Source organism: Gymnoscopelus microlampas (genome assembly GCF_963454915.1).
Source record: "Gymnoscopelus microlampas genome assembly, chromosome: 5".
NCBI lineage: Eukaryota > Metazoa > Chordata > Actinopteri > Myctophiformes > Myctophidae > Gymnoscopelus > Gymnoscopelus microlampas.
Window position 1 is genome coordinate 31,205,693 of NC_139942.1, and position 21,716 is coordinate 31,227,408.

The 21,716-nt window shown below is 40.4% G+C and overlaps 1 protein-coding gene across 2 annotated transcripts in view; it reads right to left on the reverse strand.

Annotated features, from left to right (window-relative positions):
* The window catches only part of LOC311045555 (transient receptor potential cation channel subfamily A member 1-like), a 32,227-nt gene extending 12,256 nt beyond the window's left edge, over positions 1-19,971 (reverse strand). Inside the window, exons 1-25 of one of the 2 annotated variants that reach the window (XM_084057468.1) lie at positions 19,840-19,971; positions 18,725-18,907; positions 18,398-18,548; positions 17,983-18,158; positions 15,571-15,678; positions 14,007-14,115; positions 13,303-13,448; positions 11,851-11,987; positions 11,320-11,368; positions 10,348-10,447; positions 9,628-9,728; positions 9,043-9,212; positions 8,667-8,831; positions 8,247-8,361; positions 7,695-7,861; positions 7,382-7,475; positions 6,760-6,819; positions 5,645-5,743; positions 5,242-5,312; positions 4,580-4,745; positions 4,051-4,140; positions 3,597-3,766; positions 2,673-2,808; positions 2,394-2,570; positions 2,178-2,246 (exon numbers count right to left, since the gene is read on the reverse strand). In XM_084057468.1, the coding sequence (XP_083913594.1) occupies positions 2,178-2,246; positions 2,394-2,570; positions 2,673-2,808; positions 3,597-3,766; positions 4,051-4,140; positions 4,580-4,745; positions 5,242-5,312; positions 5,645-5,743; positions 6,760-6,819; positions 7,382-7,475; positions 7,695-7,861; positions 8,247-8,361; positions 8,667-8,831; positions 9,043-9,212; positions 9,628-9,728; positions 10,348-10,447; positions 11,320-11,368; positions 11,851-11,987; positions 13,303-13,448; positions 14,007-14,115; positions 15,571-15,678; positions 17,983-18,158; positions 18,398-18,548; positions 18,725-18,814 (2,916 nt within the window). In that variant the 5' untranslated portion in view covers positions 18,815-18,907; positions 19,840-19,971. Of the gene's footprint in view, positions 1-2,177; positions 2,247-2,393; positions 2,571-2,666; positions 2,809-3,596; positions 3,767-4,050; positions 4,141-4,579; positions 4,746-5,241; positions 5,313-5,644; positions 5,744-6,759; positions 6,820-7,381; positions 7,476-7,694; positions 7,862-8,246; positions 8,362-8,666; positions 8,832-9,042; positions 9,213-9,627; positions 9,729-10,347; positions 10,448-11,319; positions 11,369-11,850; positions 11,988-13,302; positions 13,449-14,006; positions 14,116-15,570; positions 15,679-17,982; positions 18,159-18,397; positions 18,549-18,724; positions 18,908-19,839 lie in introns of both variants that reach the window. The other variant, XM_084057467.1, reaches the window with a different exon arrangement.
* Between the last annotated feature and the right edge of the window lie 1,745 nt (positions 19,972-21,716).

Here is a 21,716-nt window from a genome sequence, read left to right on the forward strand (position 1 = left end):
ACTGTAAGTGTCCTATCCGTCCTGTCTGTATACTGTAAGTGTCCTATCCGTCCTGTCTGTGTAAGTGTCATATCCCTCCTGTCTATGTAAGTGTCCTATCCGTCCTGTCTGTGTAAGTGTTCTATCCGTCCTGTCTGTATAACTGTCCTATCCGTCCTGTCTGTACACTGTAAGTGTCCTATCCGTCCTGTCTGTGTAAGTGTCATATCCCTCCTGTCTATATAAGTGTCCTATCTGTCCTATCTGACAATTATGTATCAGCCATGCAGCCATTTCGTGATGGTTCCTGTCTTACCTCACTTTGACAGTGGCACAGACACTGTCAAAGTGACGCCATGTATTTATAGGCCGCTATGCGTCACTAGCCAATCAGATCACAGTATTTCACCGTATTGTCACGTGTCACGTGAGGCTTGACCAATCGGTGTGTCATATTTAGAAAGTGTAAACAATACTCTCCTGGCGGAGAGTAATACGAATAACACCAGTAGTAAGTAGAAGGTAAAGAAAATAGTAGTTAGTAGTAGTTATATGTGCATAATCTGGGAATACACACCCAGGTCGGGACCCATGGGTGCATAGGTGTGTACCCGTGGCACGGGTATGTCTATATATGGGCATGTGATGTGCCGATTTGCACTGACATCAGGCATGTCCATATTTGGGCTGATAACGCCTCTTGGTGAGTGTGTTCACTTGTTCGGCTGCTTCCCCTGCTTCCCCTGTCACCCCAATCCCAAAACGCAGTTAACGGCATAGCAATGGACCTTTCTTCGATTTTTTCCAGATAACCCCCATTTCGTACTAGTACACGTGTTTTCCCTAAATAGGCCTCAAGTATTGGAAAGCTTAAGAACAAAACACACAAGAGACACTTACTTACAAGTGGAAATGACAGTAAATAATAAATCTAAAAATCTAAATGAAATATGTTATAGTTAAACTAAACCGCTCAAAAAAAGTTCGGAAACTTAACTTCGGTCAATTATCTCTCCCCTTTAATAATACCAATTGGTATTGTGTTTTATATCATTTTTATCGTTGATTAGTCACCTTTACAACGAGGTACAGCTTGTAAGGATCGTGCATTTGTGGAATGAGCAACACAGCTAAACGTGTGGGTAGCGCCTCCAAAAAATGTGCCAAAATCACCCAATATGCTTCTGTTGGTAATCACTCTTGTTTTGAGCAACCTGTCAGCACACACCTGCTGAGAGGTGTGTGCCAGTAGTCACAGGTGTGTGACTGCCTCACAGGTGAGTGACTGGCACCTGAACATGGGTTCTGCAACTTTGTTGAGTTTGTACTCCAAGCAGCAACACTGCCCCCATGGAAAGATGCCACGTTTGTCCCTTCAGGATAAGGCCCGTGCAATAGGGCAAGTGAAGCTGGTGTTCCGTTATGCAGAGTGACAGCATTATTTGGTGTTAGCCCTGGTACCATTTCCAAACTTAGGACCAAGTTCTGTGAGAGAGGTGAAGTCAACAAGGAAGACAACATCCCAAGACCCCTTGCTTCACTGAGGAACCATAGATTTACAGGCAAGATTTGCACAATGGTACCAAAGACAGATGTCAAAGTCGCAGGGTCCATGCTCAGGTGCCAGTCAGACACCTGTGACTGGCACACACCTGCCTGCAAATGGTACCAGGGCTGACATCAAATAATGCGTAATCTGCGTAACGGAACACCAGCTTCACTTGCCCTATTGCACGGGCCTTATCCTGAAGGGACAAACGTGGCAGTCCATGGGGGCAGTGTTGCTGCTTGGAGCATACATAAACTCAACAAAGTTGCAGAACCCATGTTCAGGTGCCAGTCACTCACCTGTGAGGCAGTCACACACCTCTCAGCAGGTGTGTGCTGGCAAAATCGCTCTTGTGTTGCTCAAAACAAGAGCGATTACCAACAGAAGCATATTGGGTGATTTTGGCAAATTCTTTGGAGGCGCTACCCACACGTTTAGCTGTGTTGCTCATTCCAAGAATGCACGATCCTTACAAGCTGTACCTCGTTGTAAAGGTGACTAATCAACGATAAAAATGATATAAAACACAATACCAATTGGTATTATTAAAGGGGAGATATAATTGACCGAAGTTAAGTTTCCGAACTTTTTTTGAGCAGTTTATAATAACCCTGATAGGAACCGGAACGCATACCTAATTTCCACCCACCTGCATTGCAATCTGTTTCAGCACAGCATTGTTTTGCACCGCTGCAATATCACCAACGGCTAAACCAATCTGCAAAATACCATTATTTGTGTTACATTTGAACAGGTTTATCTGTAAATCATACATTTGAAAATGACTTCTATTTTTCCTTTTTACCTCCTGACTGCACTTCCTTAAAATAACTATGAACTATTTGTTTGCCATATCTCATCTTACCATGAGGTTCATGAGCAGAATTGGTACCAGCAGAATAAACCAAATAAAGATGGCAAAGGTGAGGGAGGCGAACGGAAGCCCTCCACTCAAGAAGGGATCCCGGACATTAGACTGGTAGTTAAACTCCCCCACCATCATCATAAAGGTTTCCATTAGAGTCAGGTACAGCAAGTCATTCTGCCAATCAGAAGGAATTAATGATTAAGTCAACGGATCCAGTACAATTCTCATCATTCTTTCCTGTGAAATCTTTAATGGTGATAAAAGTTAAACAAATACCACTTCTGACACTGACACCACGGCATAGAAGGACAGAGCGAAGGCCAGGATGAGGAAGAAGAAGAGAACAATGACGACGAGCAGAGTTTTGGCGATCTCCCTGAACATCACCACATAGATCCCAATACGTTCAAACCTGCATCAGAATTGATACGTACAGTAGAGTATACATTAATAATATTAGCAATCCCCTAGATACATATTGTTGCTGTTGGCAAAAACCTTGTATCTCCAGGTATCATCTTTTTATGTTTTTACAGCATGGCAAAGCTGTCAATAAACAGACACTGCAACTAGTCGTCACTTTCTCGTTACTTTCACACTTTCTCCCTATTGGCTAAAGGCCAGCCAATGAGGGGTCACCAATGGCTTGCCATACTCTAAACCAAGCCCCCAGAACTGCGGTACAACAGTGAAGCTGCCGTCGCCTAGTGGTCAAATCTGGCATTGCAATACTTCCGCATTTACAACGCTACTGCACACGCATTATTGTTTTCTTTATATTGGTAGCCAAGCTGTAAATGACATTTCATGTCAGTCTTGTTAATTATTTTTGTCATAAATGAATGGGAAGTTTTACTTACTTGTCATGCAAAAATAGCAGATCTACCACCTCACAACGTTTTGCAATGTGATGCTACTCTGTCTGTGGGTTTTACTACGGCCCACTTTGGAACAATGCAAGTCGGGATCGGAACAATGCAAGTTGGTAATGCATGTCCCACTCGGTTATGCCATACCCGCTGTACCTGCTGTCACCCGTCTGAGTACCTGTTGTACCCGTCTGTCCTTTTATGCACATACAGTATCCATTGGAACACAGACTGCTTTTTTACATTTCCTGAAAAGTAACTGTTTTGGTCTACAAGGTTTCCACCCAACAGGGACAATATCAGAATCATGGAAGAGGTCTGTATTCAGTACCGTTGTAGGTAGAAGAGGAAATTGATCCAGGATACGAGGACCGCCAGTGCCCCAGCTTGCCAGGGCCACAATTGCATGCTGTCCATCAGTAGAGGGATGACAAAAACCAGCGAGCTCAAGGCAGCCATCCAGTCCAGCAGGTTGGTAATGTCACAGAGATATCCCCAGCCCTCCACACAAAGGCAAGAGATAAATACCAACACAAGGTCATACATTCAGAGTTCAAATCCTTCAAAAATATTAAGGCTTACCCAAAAAATAGCATAGCAATAATAATTGTTTTGGATTTTCACTGAATGTTCTTCTGATTTAGCAGAATGTTCTATTTTTGCAGAATGTTCATTTATGATGACCTGCCCAGTATAGGGTTCATGTGGTTTACATTTATTTCAACATTTGACTTATTAACAAGGTACCACCTTCATTCAGAATTTTCATTTTCATAGTCCAGTACCTGCTGAACAATCTGCAGCAGCTCCTTGCCCACGGCGTACAGATTCATAGCCACCACCAGGAACATACAGATGCTGATCAAGTAAGGTTGCTAGGACAAGGATTGCTTAGTAAGTACGGAGGTTATTGTTCGTTAAATTGTTCATTAAAAAACAGATATGATTTCTGGACTCAGGGTTATGCATTATGTGATTCCTCATCACCATTTTCCATTATCTGCTGGCAGGCAGGCAGTCTGGATAAACAAGGCTTCCTTATCCAAAGCATACAAACAGTTTAGAGTAGTACTGTAGGCTAGAACAATGTTTCTCAACTAGTAAACATGGTGTCCACCCGACTTGGGGTCCATGAATGCAAAAGGTTGAGAATCACTGATTTAGAAGAACGTTGCAACATTAGACCTGCACATGGCTAGCCCAGATGTTGCAAGGTTTTATGACCGCACCTGATCAGTCCCACTGTCCATCTCAATCCAGAAAAGAAGAAAAGTGCCCACAAATAAATAAAGACAGCTGAGTGTATTTTCTCACCTTATCCAGAGATTTGGGGACCAAGGTGCGAGCTTGGGGGTTGCTGGAGTTGGTGGTGCTGCCTTTAAAATCAGGTCTCAGGTTGATGATGAGGTGGGTGAGAGGCAGAAGACCCAGAGAGTACACTGAGAGGTTCAACAGGTGCACGATTACACCATAAGCTGTCCTGGTGGTGGGATAGAATTATTATATTAGAGTGGTACTATTGTCTAGAATGAAAATTATGTGTTCTCCAATTGTTTCCACCTATTGTCCAAAGCATTTTACTGTGGAAGGCTTGCTTGAAGCAAGCTGTGACTTAGCATGCGTATTGTTTCATTGGTGGATAAATAAATACAGTAGGAGCTTTGCAAGTTATCATACTGATTCACCCACTACAACCAGTTTGTTTTTAAAAATGAGCTAATATCTTTGAACTGTAAAATCATCAGAAGAAGCCGAGTGCCGACATTAGTTTACAAATCTGCTTGCCATACAAGCCTGAACTTTATAACAATTGTTTCTCTTTGGCTTGTTGCTATTTTATGGGACAAGCAGCTTCAGTGTGGACAAGTAATTGTCCACGCAGTTTTCAAATGAGCCTTGGCTCTATTGGTCATAATTTAGACATTAGAGGTGTATATTTAAACAGAAAGTGTAGCTACAAATTGGCATTACTTTACCATTTCATCTCCAGATATTTCCTGACCACAGGATGTGTCAACAACTCAACACGGTTGAACTTCACCAAAGTCTAAACAACAACAATAACCACAATATCAGCACACTAAATGAACATCATGTAGCTACAGTATGCATCTACAGTAACATCATGGTTTCTCTGCTGAATGCCCCTCGTAACTATAGATTTTTGTATTGCTTTCAATGTAAGCCATTTCACCCATTTTCAACGTATCTTCATATAACTGATCCTCATTAATGCTCATTATAAGATGCCACCAATTCTGTCTACTCGCTCTGTGTCTCAGAAGAGGGCTGTGGACAGTTCAGAAACTAACAATATCCTCACAGCTCACCAATGGGCCCCGGCCCACAGCCGGTCTAAGCTTTATGATTCATACTTACATTCAAAGAACAAAGAGGCTTGATCTTATGGCTTTTGTCTGTTTTTGTCTTCTTCATGAATTTGACTGGTGCCTGAAGCCATCTGAAATTATAACTGATCTGCAAACAAAAGAACAACAGAACTTACACACCATTTCCTTTTACGCGTGCACGCGTGCACGCGTGCGTGTGTGTTTGTAAAGACCGAAAGATTCACAATCGTTATCCTACATTAAAATTGCCTAGTGGGTGGGTGTACATCATAAACGTAACATCTGGACTTGCGAGGCGCACCGTTGCTCCAAACTGCACCAAACTTGGCACAAACTCTGTTCATGGACCTGCCATCAGAATAGCCACTATAGCCAGCTAGTACAATGTACAGTTCAGTACAATGGTCATGCGCATATACAGTAGACCGACCGACTTCAAATTTGTCGTGCGCATTGATGAGGACTTGAGGGAGTGCGGTGTGTCGAGTCGTCGTCAGAACCAAAACCGCAAATCCCCATATATGGACTACCCTGATGTCATCAATATGATGTCATAGAACTTAACTGACATCATACACTGGCCTGGAATCAATCAGAGCCATATAAGGAGAGTTGCCATATAAGGAGAGACCATTCACTTCATCGGGCCAGTCTTCTACAGAGCCTTCTATTGAGAAATAGTGACAAAGCCCTGTTTTCTGCTCCCGAGGTCGTGCCGCTTTAGACTCCACAGGGGCCCTCCGCAGGATACGGGACACAAGCGCGATTTTTTTTCGGGTTTCCCGCGGATAAAGTTACTTTTTTTGTTACTTTATTTCGGTTTTAGTGTGCTGCGCAGCCTGCGCTGATGTGAACGCAGTAATGCACGTTATTTTCTGCTGAAGGGAGGGGGCGGAGAGGGGGCCTCTTTGATCGGCGGGTAGGCGGGGCCCCACGCAACCTGCGTAGTGTAGGGAGAAGCGGCCCTGCCGAGGTGACGCAACTCTCTAATACAAGGCTCTGGACTCAATATTTGGCCATGCCTGACACGTAACTCCATATATGGGCATGAAAGGGACTCAGACTGACAGATATAGAAATCTCCATATATGGGCATAAAAGGGACTCAGACAGATGGGTACAATGGGTGCTCTGACAACTTACAGAATAGTTGGAGCTGTTGATGTCCTCCTCTGATTCTTTTATGCAGGTGTCCAACAGCGTCTAAAGACAGCCACAGTACTATGAGAATCAATTCCATTCTAGGCAGGCTTCTGCTACACAAAATGCACACAATCTTCATTCTCCTCTGTGTTCTACTAAGGTCCCATTAGAATGCCAGAGGGTTGGCATGTAAAGAAGGGGTTGGAAAGAGATGCTCTACCAATTTAACCACATGAACGCATCCCTTTAGCATCCCAGTAGCACCGATTTTCTGGGCATGTCATAATGTAGGTTAATGTTCTGCAAATATTCTAAAATTGGTAAACTAGCCACAATGTCTTGTGATGTGTTGTGAGCTTGTAGATCTGCTATTTCCATACCTTTCTGAAACAAATTGATTAACAAAAAATAAAATAATAATGATATTTACTTGCAACCCATAAAAAGAAAAGCTTCCGCGACCCAAAATTGGTGGCAACGGTATGTATGGATAACACTGAGGTAAGCCGTTTATTGGCCAGGTACAGTATGTTCACAGAGAAGGTGAACTTATTACAATAGACACAGTTATTATGTTAAATCACTTTCGTGCTTTATAACTGTTCATGCAAAACAAACTGACCTTGAATGCCTCGGGTAGCATCTCAATCATGTCTGTACTAGCATGGCGCCGGGATGATGATTCAGTATTGAATGCAGCCATAGCTTCAATGCATCTGTATCACATACACAGGCATACAAAAAGGATTCAAGTATAAATGGCTAGTAAAGATAGAAAATACAACCTACCAGTGATGGATGAAGTACTCACATTTACTTAAGTAAAAGTATTAATATCCTATTGTAGAAATAGTACAAGGACCGCTGGGGATTCCCAGACCCCGCAATGAAAACCACAGCCCTATAAAGAGAAGCTGGAAAGAAGCAGTGCAGACCTGTCACTCTTCACAACAGCATCACTTGTCTCCTTCTTCCCGTTGAGCACTGCCTCATGGAGAAAGGAGGCGTCCATCTTGTTGAGTGTAATCTGGGCCCCTCGACCCAACAGTAAGAGTACGGCTCTAGTGTGGCCTTTTCTAGCACACAGATGCAGAGCGGTGTTCTGAAAAGTAGCAATCCACACCAAATAAATAAAAGCGTCTTAAAGGACAGTTCCTTGAGTGCTGGTATTCTCTTATAGAGATTTATTGTAAAGTAACTTTTCCAGGCCGTGCGTGGTAAGAAAGCTAAGTAATATTGAAACGATTTGGAGTCATGCTCGCTTCCTTGATGTAAAGATACTTTTGACATATTATGTCCATATTCCCCTACTGTACATCTGCCATTCATTTTTATTTGAGAAGCTGTAGGATTAGTCACTTGCTAACATTGTCAAGATTGTATTGATTCTATATGGGAGCTTTTGGAGGGACTTGTAACAAAGCTTGCAGACAGATATTCCTGGACACATTAACCCCCTTGTGAAAAGCATGAAAAACATGGTTAACCCCGTCTTCATCAGTTCTGTCCAGGAGTTTGAGGTCAGAGGTGAGCAGAGTGGATATGGTCTTGGTGTAGCCCTCAAATGCTGCATAGTGCAGACTGGTCCTGCCCTGGTAGTCACTGAAAAGCAACAAATGACACCGTGGTGATCTTATGTTTCTTTTGATTTAATTGATGGTATAATGCTTAGTAACATTTCATTACCAATTGTTTTCTACCACTGCGAGCTTCTGTATATGTAAGCATCATTGCTGTGTTTAAATTTACTTGAGTTGCTAAATCCCACTTTTGGCTCTATTTTTGCCCCCACCAACTGACCACCACGGGACCAGATTTTAATCGTGTCCACCAATGTTGATAAGTGTCGATGAATCACTAACAAATCAGAAGAGTGTTCTATTCTATTCCCTCCCAAAACATAGTACCTGTGAAACAGTGCACCTCTCCGGAGCAGGAGCTCCACCACTTGGGCATGGCCACCATGGGATGCCAGGTGCAAAGGTGTCATTCCCCTTTCATCCCCCTCGTTCAGCAGCCGGGTGTCTGTCATGCTGTCCAGCAGTTTCTGACAAGTGTTGATCCTGCCATACCTGACGGGGCAAAACGTTTTATACTGCAGGTCAGTGGTTCTCAAACGTGTTTGGCTTCAGTATCCTCTGATTTCAATTCTAAATGTAGATTAATAGAAAATTACTCATTTATTGAAGATAACAAATGGTCATAAAATTCTTTAATTGTATCAATGTTCCAACAAAAAATATTGGCATGTCATTAAGCATGACATTAACTGTACAGACTCACTCTGCAGCAAAATGCAGGGCAGATTTCTTCTTTTTGGACTTTTGTTCCAGAGACACATTGAGACCCAGCATGTTGTTGACAGAGTCCAGAACCCCAAGTCTACAGGCATAGTGGAGGGGGGTGCAGCCCTCATGGTCCTCTGCACGTAGGAGCTCTTTAACATTGCTCAGCTACAGAAACAAAAATCATGAAAAACACAGACAGTGAATCAGAATGAACAAAAAATAAAATACATAGCAATAGAAGAGAGCAGCCTTTGAGCCAATCAGTATTCTACTCTGTTTTTTCTGTTGTTTGCAATGAATGAAAACAATATATATAGTCGTTCATTCATCAAAAACTGTTGATAATTGAAAAAAAAAAATATATATATCACCTAGATTTCTACACTTTTTACCAAAACACCACAAAATGAACATAAAATATACACTAGAAGGTAAAGCACCTGCCCACCACCATGGAAACAGATTAGATCTTCGGCGTTGATTGTTGGACCACAGCAAAAAGCTTATTTTTTTTGTTTATTCATTCAGCCATCCATCCATTCATCCACCTTTGCATCTGTCCATCCATCCATGCCCTCACCTGGAGGACATCCAGAGTCAGGTTTTTCAGTCCCTTGGGCTGCACCATGACTAGATGGAGGAAGTTACAACCAGACTCGTCTTGGGTTTGCAGATCAGCCCCTTGAAAATGTATACATTTTATTTGGATATTACATTTCTAAAGTTCAAGGAAGAATTGGAAAAATGACCAGTAAGTACGGTAAGTAGGTCGGAGGGGCTTATTGTCGTCATCAGCCAGAGCGCAGGAGTCTAGACAGTGTGGCAACATACAGATGGGGATTTTGCTTAAACAAAATAATGATCTCATGAACCAGCTGTTCTAGAGTCAAACTGCTCTATCATATCACAATATAAATGTGCTGTATTTTTAATTTTTTGTATGTCTAAGATAAATGTTAAATAGCCATATTCTGATAGTAATCATCTGTCTGTCTGGCTCTTTAGTAAATAAAAAATACCTTTTCAGGTCGGTATACCAATTTCATCCAATTAGCAGAGACTCATATAGGATACAGGATAAACATGTGAAACTGGAAGTGATTAAACAAAACAAAAAGACAAAAGTGGAACTGGAACACTATGAAACTGAAGATGGTAAATGGGTTCTCTTCCTGACTGGAAGAAATTGATATCCCATTTATTATCTGTTTAATAATGAACTGGAGAAATGGGGAGACTGTTACTGAACAAACACTCTATCTATAGAAATGATTACTCTCTGAAAGTGGCTTTCACTCACCATTTGAAAGGAGCACTTTGATAGTTCTCCAGGCACGACAGCTGGATGCTACCAGCAATGGGGTGTGTCCCTTACAATCAATGGCGTTTACATCTGCCCCCTGGAAAAGATGTAGGCCTACTCATTCATTTACTGTAGTATATCCAACCACTCATCCATCTAATTATTTATGGCATGTGATTCAGCATAATGACACAGCACTGGCTCTCATTTATGTAAATGTTTTCTCATTTTGTATAAATTGTTAGCACAGGGGAATTGAAGTTTTCCTTTTATTTAGACAGGACAGTGGAGAAAGGCAATTAAGGACAGATGTGGATGACTCATTCCATTATTTACCAGTGCTTCACACGTAAACACACACACACGTGTACGCACGCACAATAAATAAACTGGCATGCAGGTACGGGCCTGCACTAATAAATAATACTTTTACATTTTCCTTTATTTTTCATGTCACTAGTTAGAGTGCTGGACTCTCTAAGGACGGAAACATGTGTCGGGTCGGAAACACTTTGGTCCGATTGTGTGTAAGGAGCAGTCTGTCCTTTTAGGGGTTTAAGACTTGTCGATTTGTTTGTGATGCCTGATTTGTGTGGCATGTGGTAGTTAGGACACATGGTTTCTGAATGTTACTCAATGAGTTTTAACAAGGTTTAGACACATTAACATTTTCTGAACAATTTGAACATGTGTTAACTTTGTTACCAAGAACATTAAAGCATTAAGGAATTTACATACTTCAAAGGACTTCCCGTTAACCATGATCCTGAATACAATTTCTTTGCAAGTTTTCAAGAAGCTAAAGGGTAAAAAGTTTAATAGTGCTGAAAAAATGCATTATAATAACATTTCATTATTTTGTAACGGTGGGTAAAGTACAAAGTCATTGCTAATGTAATAATTTGAAACATATTAACGACAATGAACAATAAACAAGCAGTTTCAACACATTTTTACTTAGTTACATACCTTTGAAATAAGGTATTCAGCCAACTCACTGTGGTCAAATAGTGTTGCTCTGTAAGGGAAATGCAATCGCACACATACACACACAGCCCTCAGAAAACTTTTTGTGAAGATATTGTGATGATCTCAATAGTCATTCTATACAGTTCTCTCAGTGGACTAGCTTCTAAGTTCTAGCCAGTGAAATAATAGTGAAATTAAACAGTTATTTATCCATACTTATTTTGATGGAGAGCAGACCTCCTGGAACCCCCTAAGTACCTATATCCTCTAGCTTCCATTGTTTCTCTATATTGTGGAACTTTGCCTGATTGGGAACCCTACCTCCCATCCTATCCTCCACTCATATGGATTAACACATGAGTTGCATCTTGACTTACATTTCCTTGATGTGTATACTGACTGACTGTCTATCTAATGTCTATCTGTCTGTCTGTCTGTCTGTCTGTCTGTCTGTCTGTCTGTCTATCTACTCTTGAGTGTTATATCATTTTTACATTGAATTTTGTTTCAGCTAATTAAATCACATCTTACTTGTGTAGTGGTGTCTGGTTGGCTCCGTCACGGATGTTGATGACATCACAGCTTTTGATGAATGATGACAACATTAATTTTACGGCCTCAAGGGAGCCCTGGGTGCATGCGCAGTGGAGCGCTGTCGACTTATCACTCTGGAAAGCAGAGAATGGATGTTACTTATAGCAGCGGTTGATTCAGAATACTGCAGCTCAAGTCCTTACTAATACTGTACCATGAAAGCGGATCATAGCACTCCAGTTCTCAGATCTTTATACTGGCCCCCTGTCTTTCAAATAATTGATTACATAAAATAAAATAAAATAGCTTTTGGTTTATTAAGGCCTTTGGGGCCAAAATGCATTTCTGACTGTTATGAACCATCCAGACCTCTTAACCTTCCCGAGAGTTTATGTGGAGAAGCAGCATTTAGTTGTATGTACCACAAACCTATTTATTGTATCTGGAACAAACTCCCAGAAAACTGCTACAACTCTGTTATTTTAATTTTAATTGATTCTGCACTGTAATCTTATTGTTTTATTTGATCTTATTCTTATTTTATATGCTCTTAACTCTTTAAAACTATTTGTTAATGTATTCAAATAATGATGATGATGTTTCCTTTGTACTGTCTTCTCTACTGTATGTTTTGTGTTTTAGTTTTTTGTATGCTTTGCCTTACCTAATACCTATGATGTCTAATGCAGCAAGGCTACACAAGTGAACAACAGGCTGAGGAGTCAGTTATGCAGACATCTCAAATAATTTAGAGGAAACCATACACTATACTTTGGGAAATGCAACAGATATAATTGAAGTTAATTTGATTTATAATGACACAGAGTTGTTTAGAAATCACATTTCCGCCATCTCAAGAGGATGTAACATAATATGATAATGCAACAATTATGGGTGTATGGTGGTTTCACCACTCTAATACATTAACAGCAATGAGCAATGCAAAATAAATTCACAGCACACAAGAGGACTGAAATGTGTCCTCTTTTTATTTCTACAAGTGCAAGCTTAAAAACATGGTGACCAATTAATAATAGTAAGTGTGTCCCCTTTTAGGTGTTGTTGTTGGGATATTTGTCAAATACATTTGCACATACATGGAAATTGTCCTCTGCATTTACCCCTCCAAACTATTAGGAGCAGTGGTTGCTATTAATGCTTCACTACATACTGTGCATACTTTACTCAGCAATATGAATACAACAATCTTCTTACTAAAATAAAGCTTCGGTTACAGCTTCACAACATACTGTACATACTTTACTCAGCAATATTAATACAACAATCTTCTTACTAAAATAATAATAAAATGTGAACACTGGAAATATATAACATATTTGTGTTTGAGAAAAAAAGGTGAACATTAAGTGTGTGTGTGTGTGTGTGTGTGTGTGTGTGTGTGTGTGTGTGTGTGTGTGTGTGTGTGTGTGTGTGTGTGTGTGGTGTGACCTGTTGCTGGTCGATACAGGATCCCATCTGAATAAGGAGTCCGATGACATCCAGGTTCCCACCACGGACTGCTAGGTGCAGAGGGGTGCAGAAATACTTATCCACGCAGTTTACGTGAGTCTCAATAGAGTAACCCAGCTCCTCTCCTATACAAAACACATGGGAAAGAGAGAGGAAAGGGAGTGAAGGAGAAAGAAAGAGCAAGGGTAGAAAGGTGAGAGAGGTGAGAGGAAGAGGAGAGAATAAAATAAGAAAGGAAGAGGGGACAAAAGGAAATGGTTGAGAGAGTAGCTTAGAGTAGAGAGGAGTTAAGCCTTTATGCTTCAGCAAATAAGTGTCGCCTGAAAATAATATATCATTTTTGTTCAGCGACGTGGACAACAGGCTTTCTCCAAAGCATAAATTAGGCTTCAGTTGATCTATAAAACGACAATTTTGGCAATTTTGGCAGACGTTCTTATCCGACGTATAACTCTTGTCAATAAACAATGTAAATAATGCAGAGAGAACCATATGGGACCTCACATGCTATCTAGATAATATCTACAAGAACATTGTCCCTATTTGGGTGGGGACAAAAAAGAAAACATGAAAATAATTTTGAAAAGCCCATTTCCATGTGTAATTTATTTGCATAGCTAAGCAGGAACAAAGGATATCATGTTTGATTATTGTAGTCAGGCGGTGTTTTATGGTTGACTTACCTTTCTGTAGAACTATCTCCACAGACCTCCTGGCTCCAGCAAAGGCAGCTGTGTGGATGGGATAATGTCCCAGTTTGTTTTGTTGACACAGCTTAGCGTTGTGTTTGTACTACAGTAGAGCAGAGGACCACAATATCAAATTCAGCATTACTGTATATACACATGTCTGGGAACACAAATGTTTGTGATAGCCTTGTTAATTTGGTTTTGACTCATTTGAATATCTTACTACATATCACACAAGAGCGTTTGTGAATGGGAATGGGACAAATTGCTCAGTGATTAAAAGAAGTAGTCATTCTAGACATATAGAATAATATAGATACAATAATAGAATATAGAATATAGATATAGATAATTTTGTTGCATTTTCCTTTATTTTATGATAAAGTGGAGAGGTGAGCAAAACGTGGGATGAACGGTACAGAATGACAGCAGTCAACAAGCTGCAGTCCAACACAAGGCATTAACCACTTAATGTTCAAAAACAGCAAAAATAAATAGCAGATCTTTAAGCTATTGCATCATAATGTAGAAACGTTAAATCAATGTTCTACTTATTTTGTATTTCTTTTTTTCCAAACTGTTTGCCTATAATAACACACCCATATCTGGATATATGTGAGGTTGTGACAAGCATTACGCTGGATGATATTCTAACTTCTATCTAAGTGTGTCCATTTGGCCAGTAACTCACTTTAAAACTGAGCCACTACTTGAAATAGCAAGTATTCAAAATTGATAATTCTACACCCCAAGTACAACCACAGATGTTGGTTGATTGCTCAACCAAAAATAATACATGTTTTCAAAATACTAATGTATTACAACAATTTATATTCTTTAATTTTATAATCTTCATTATATTTCAAGATGGGCAACGCCGTTCATGAATGCCAAGCCTTAGTTTTAGTGAAACCTGCAGGTCACAAACGTTCTACCAAATGATGCTCTTGATGTTACAATTGCATTTAAAGCTGCATTGTGCAATATTTTTAATTGTCACACAAGGCCTGAATAATATGTACTGTATGAATGTTTCATTGAGACATGCTGTAGTACACACATACGTGTCCATGTTGATATTCCTCTTTCTAAAATGAAGCCCAACAACGGATGGACTTGGTCTGCATGAGATGTGAAGAGTGAAGACACTCTTGAGGGACCAACCAAAACGTCTGTCAATTTAATAAAAACTGATGCTGCTGAGCAAGAGCAATGTGCGGTTCATGAAATATTTTTTTCATGTTTGCTTCAACATCCAAACTGAAGACATTTCATAGATATACTTCTCTGTAATCCCAAACAAAATCACAATGTGCTAACTTTTACAATCTGCATCCATTTTCTCAGTTTGGCTGCCAATGTCTGTTGGGTGCATGTGACGTTTTGTATTATCAATTACCCTTGATTATCAGTAAGGGCCCTTTATCGTTGCCGTTACAACCATTTATCACCCAATGGATTTTAAGGGATAGCATTAATGTACTGTAGATAGCGTTAATGTACTGTATGCTCACCAGTGGAGCGTTAAGGGATAGGGTTGTTTGTACTGGAGGCTCACCAGTATTTTCAGAGCTTCGTGATTGTCCACAGAGCAGGCCATCATAACTGGTGTGTTCCCCAAGTCCCCTGCGAGATCGACATCGGTGGTACCATAAGACAGCAACGTCTGCACATGCACGCACACACACACGCACACACGCACGCGCGCACGCGCGAAAGCTGAGTACATGATAATATTTATTGCGTTGCTCTGCAAGAGGCTGAGCATCTGTCTGCTACCCACATAATTATGTTTTGTACTTTTTGAAATGTTTGAGTTGACTTTATTATTTTATGATATAATGTGTGATCCATATTGGAGCCACGCTGTTTCTATTTACCCCAAGATCCACATCATGTCCTAGTTTGTTTTGTTTAGTTATGACATCTATAAAGAGAGACTTCACATTTCTAATTTGGAAATGAAAAATGCAAGGCGTCATTCTTCTCTGACTATCCACGTGCTTTGTTTGCAACTGTCGACAGACTAACAAATGTCTGTAGCCCCATAACATTTGTTCACCAGAGCCTGCAATGAATTTGCCTCCTTTTTCACAGACCAAATTTAAAAAAAGATTAAACAAGCAGTTAGCGCCTCCATATCGGGTACAGGCTCTGTGTGTCCACGTCAAACTAACTCAAATACCATGACATAATTTTATCAGATCAATCACGAAAGCTTGGAAGACATCATACAGCATCTGAAATCCTCTTCCTGTTGCCTTGATATCCTGCCAAGGGTTGCTCCTTCCATTACGACATCTCACCACTCCGACTAGTGGCTTCCGCGTGCGGTTAAGGTTAGGGTTAGGGTTAGGTATAGGGTTCGTCAACGTCGGAAAGGCGACATGTCGGAAAGGAGAAATGCACCCCCTGCCAACAGGCCTTTTCAAAGATGTTTCAAATTGCATGGCCTCAGATCTTATACAAATTGTGAACACATCTCTACAATCAGGTTGCTTCCCACTGGCCCTGAAAACAGCAGTCATCAAGCCACTCTCAAAAAATAATAACACATCACTGTTAAACAAATATAGGCCCATATCAAACCTACCGTTTCTAAGTAAAATAATGGAAAAATCACAAGGATCCATTCTAAGGCCCCTACTGTTCAATATCTACATGCTCCCACTAGCTCAGATTATGGACAACAACAAAATAAGCTACCATATATGCAGACGATACACAAATCTACATATCCATATCACCAGAGAACTTATCCAATACAAACACTGAGTAAATGCATTGAACACATCAACAATTGGATGTGCCAAATGTTTCTTCAATTAAACAAAGACAAAACTGAAGTAATAGTTTTTAGAGCCAAGAAAGACAGATTAAAAGTCAGCGCCCAACTCCAATCGGTAATGTTAAAAACCTCTAGCCAAGTCAAAAACCTTGGCGTCGTCATCGACTCAGACATAAATTTAAACAGCCACATTAACACAATTACAAAGTCAGTCTACTATCATCTCAAAAATATAGCAGGGGTTAGGACTTAGGTCTCAGCAGGATCTAGAAAAACTCGATGCATTCATCTTCGGTAGACTTGACTACTGTAAATGTGTCTTTACAGGTCTCCCTAAAAAATCCACCAGACAACTGCAGTTGATTCAGAATGCTGCTGCTCGACTCCTTACTAATACCAAGAAAGTGGAGAATATCGCTCCAGTTCTTGAATCCTTAAGGTCCTTACACACCGGCGAAAATAGCGAATATACGCAAAATTCGGACTCGTTCCGAATAATTAAAAGACGCTTTTTCGCTTCGCTTTTTCGCTTTTTCGCTCCATGTACGGAGCCATTGACTTTGTAAGGTTTTTAAAAAAAAACGCATTATTCGCACGAAAAAATCGCCCCGGTGTGTAACAACCTTTACACTGGCTCCGTGTGTCAAATAATTGATTTCAAAATATTACTGTTGGTCTATAAAGCTTTAAATGGTTTAGGGCCAAAATACATTTCTGATCTTGTACGATGTCATGAACCATCCAGACCTCTCAGGTCATCTGGGAAAGGTCTGCTTTCTGTTCCTACAGCCACAAATAAACATGGGGAAGCAGCATTTAGTTTTTATGCACCACATATCTGGAACAAACTCCCAGAAAACTCCAGGTCTGCTGCCACTCTTATTTCTTTTAAAACACAACTGAAGACCTTTCTGTTTGGTGCTGTCTTTGATTGAGTTAATTTTCTTTTTTTTGCTCTTCTGCACTGTAACTGTATCTATTCATTTTACTTCATTTGTTTTATGCATGTTATTTTATAATTTTATTATTGTTTCCTTTGCTTTATGTTTTGTGTAAAGCACATTGAATTGCCTTGTTGTTGAAACTATGTGCTATACAAATACAATTGCCTTGTCTTGCCTAGTTTTATTACATTCTAAATCAAGGAATCAGTCAGGAGGATGAAGATACACACATGCTAACCTCTACTAAGTCGTTGTATTTCAGGTTGACAGCGAGATGCAAAGGGGACATGCATTGATTGTTGAGCAGGTTGGGGTCGGCCCCTAGGTCCATCAGGCATACACAGCTCTGTCTCTGCCTTTTCTGAACAGCCCAGTGTAACGGAGTATTCCCCTCCATATCCGCACTGTTCATATCTACACGGCACATTCACAACACATGAATAAATGAAAGAAGGGGAGACAGTGGGTGGAAAGACAAATAACAATAACAATAACAATTTTTGGCATATTGCAACATGTTGTGATTTTGTACATCTGCTGTGTACACACACACACACACACACACACACACACACACACACACACACACACACACACACACACACACACACACACACACACACACACACACACACACACACACACACACACACCTTGTGGTCCAATGACTTCCACTATGCTCCGTATGCTGTCTTCATGGCCCCCTGCTGTGGCATGGTGGAGAGGGCTGGCATCGGCACTGTCCCTGACACCCAGGTAGCCTCTGTGCTTCCTTAAAGCCTCTGAGTTGCCATTCTTAGCCCACTGGTACATCAGTTAAGAATTGAGAGTGGAATTGTTCAATACATTTTCTTAAAAAATATACTTTGTTTCATTATTTCTGCCTAGTTTCTTCCTATTCCTATTTATTTCCAAATGACATGGTTATTAACGCATTTTCGTTTCTATTGATCAACTATATCTTTCAAATCTTGACTCACCTCAAATACTTTGGTGCAAATCTCAGCGGTGTCATCTCCCTCCATGACATTATGGTAAATGCTGCTCATTACAAGATTGTTCTTTGACATGTTCACTAGATCTCCTTGACTCAGGAAGACCACTGTGGTTTACACAATGGTGAAGAATCCCAAAAGAGCACTTTTCCACTGGGTGGAGATCGTCTGTAATTATAATCTTTTTAAAAACACAGTATAATTCACTATAGGGATTCTTCATAATCTTAACATGGAACAGAGAAATAGAAACTTAACAAGAGTAACTCAGAGGTATGCATATTTTGGGCAGTGAAAAACTAAACTTCGACATCCATTTACATTGCATCATCTAGGTACCCTTAATGCAGAGAAGTGAAAAGGCTGATTGCAAATACAATCAGTCTTATCCTTCTACAGTGATATAGCTCAGACGTTATGTACACTGACAATGTGTTAATCAAATATTGACCTTTCTGACCTTTGACCACCAAATTGCACCATGTCACATAGTGAGTGAGAGATCTAATATATTATACAAAGTTTCACGGCCTTGTGTCGTAATTTTGACAATGATACAATGTACTATTGTGGACAGAGTGGCACATACTGTACGTATGGTGTATGTAAATAAAAGTAACAAAGGTACAGTGATTTGAAAACCCTATAAAAGCTTTTAGGCTAATCTAGAGCTACAAAATGCATTTTTCAGAGCTGTTGAAGTGTTAGTGAGATTGATAATAGTAAGCAGAACAGTGTTCTGTGGACTTTTGCTATCATAATTTAATTATCAGATGTAAATTCAAATCTTCAATTTCAATGTAACTATAAATACATTAAGCAAACAGAAAGTGAATGGGTTCTAGCCATAACAGGACAGCTATAACAATATTTAAATGGTATTCAGTCTACAGCAACCTTGAGCCTGATTTGTACAACGGATTATAAATTAAGCATTATGTTTCCCTGTCAATTATTCTCCCATGTTTCTAATATCTACTTAAAACTGAAATAGTATGTTTTGAATTGGTGACATTATTTGCATGTTGGATATATGTTTCACTGTACCATAAGAGTATAAATCTATTAAAAAAAAAGAAAAGCAGATATCTTTCTCCTACCGTGTGCTGTGGTCCTCAGGATACAGAAGAGCAGCGAATTGTTGGCTGAAACCTTTGCTGTGCCTTTTATAAGAGAGCTGTCATTTTTATATTACCACTTGACCACCAACTCATTTACACTGGGGGTGTATTCACATCTGTGAACAATATCAACATGTTCCGGTTAAACCAGCCTTCAGTAGACACTGGGGGTGGGACTTAAGAGTGTCTGGCCCAGCTGAGCACACCAAATTATTTTCTGATATAATCATAGTAATTGCTAGTTGTGCAAATAAATAGACAGATGCATAGATAGATCCATCCATCATCATCTATCAGATGATGTTTAGATTGGCCTTGTATGAGAACGGTCACTGAACCGGAGCCAGAGGCTTTTAGTCAGAGGCTCTGTGCCGCTGTCTCATTGTCTCCGCCAGGCCGAAAGGCATGGCCGAGACCATGTTTTGCACCCTGTCCGTCCATCAGTGTGTCTGTCCGTCCGTGTGTCTGTGTGTCCGTCCGTCTGTCCGTCTGTGGACAGCTAATCTCCGGCACCGCTGGCTTGATCGCAGCGAAACTGTGCATGCACACTCCCTGGATGCCAGAGCAGAACCTCTGGCCCAATTTTTTCACATGGGCCTATTATAGCGCCACCAGGAGGCAGATTTTTGCAAACCCCATTTTTTGACAGTACTCCAACAGATTTTGTCTTAACATCACGCACAGCGCACAGTATCTCTATAGTCATAAAACAAAACAGGTCTTTCAGATTTTTCATATTCCATCCTGATTGGCTAAGATTGGCTTCCAAAGTTTGCAGGAGTGCTCCGTTCTGAACAAAATGCCTCAAATCAAGAACACAGCGTGCGATTTCCGTGACATTTTGCACGCACATTCTCACTAGGCTGAGGAAGAACATTTTCAAATCAGCCTCATGGTGGCTCTATAACAGGCTGATTCGTGTTTTACCTATAACTGCACCGATCTGTGTAAAACTTTGTATGCACACTCCCTAGAGGCCAAAGAAAAACGTTTGCCCTGCATTTATCACATCTGCCTTATATAGCACCACCAGGAAGCCGACTTTTTTCTATATTACTCGGTAGTGTCACTACCGAAACGGAAAAAAAAATACTAAGTCCAGAGCTCGATGAATGTTAGGGACCAAAAAAAAAGTCACTACCAATCAACTTTAAATTGCCTGAAACGTACTCCTAACAGGTTTTTGGGGGAACATTTTTTTTTCCGTTTCGGTAGTGACACTACCGAAACGGAAAACAAATTACTAAGTCCAGAGCTCGATGAATGTTAGGTACCAAATTTCACACAAATCGGTACACATGACCTCTATAGTCATGTGATCAGGACTGATCTGTTAGATTTTTCATATTCCATCCTGATTGACTAAGATCTAAGATCTAAAGTTTGCGGGAGTGGCCCGTTTTGAACAAAATGCTGCAAATCATGAACGCAGTGTCCGATTGCGGTGAAACTTTGCACGCACATTCGTACTACACTGAGGAACAAATGCCACCCTTTTAACATTGCCTTAATATAGGACCACCAGGAGGTCAATTTTTGCAAAAAAAAAAAAAGTATATTACTTCTACAAATGTATTCCAAACATCACGCAAATCGGTGCACATTATCTCTATAATCAAGTGATCAAGACGGATCCGTCCGATTTTTCATATTCCATCCTGATTGGTCAGGATCTGGCAGAGACCTGTTCTCCAAGGAGCACTTTTTCTAGTTCATTCTTCTGCATTTGGAACAGAATGTGTTGGGTTGCTACAGAGCCAGATGCCATGTTGTGAGCTTATATAGATTGGCTATTTTCAACAAAGAGATCTGGTGTAGAGGGGTAAAAATACCAAGTATAGTGCCCTGGGGGATCC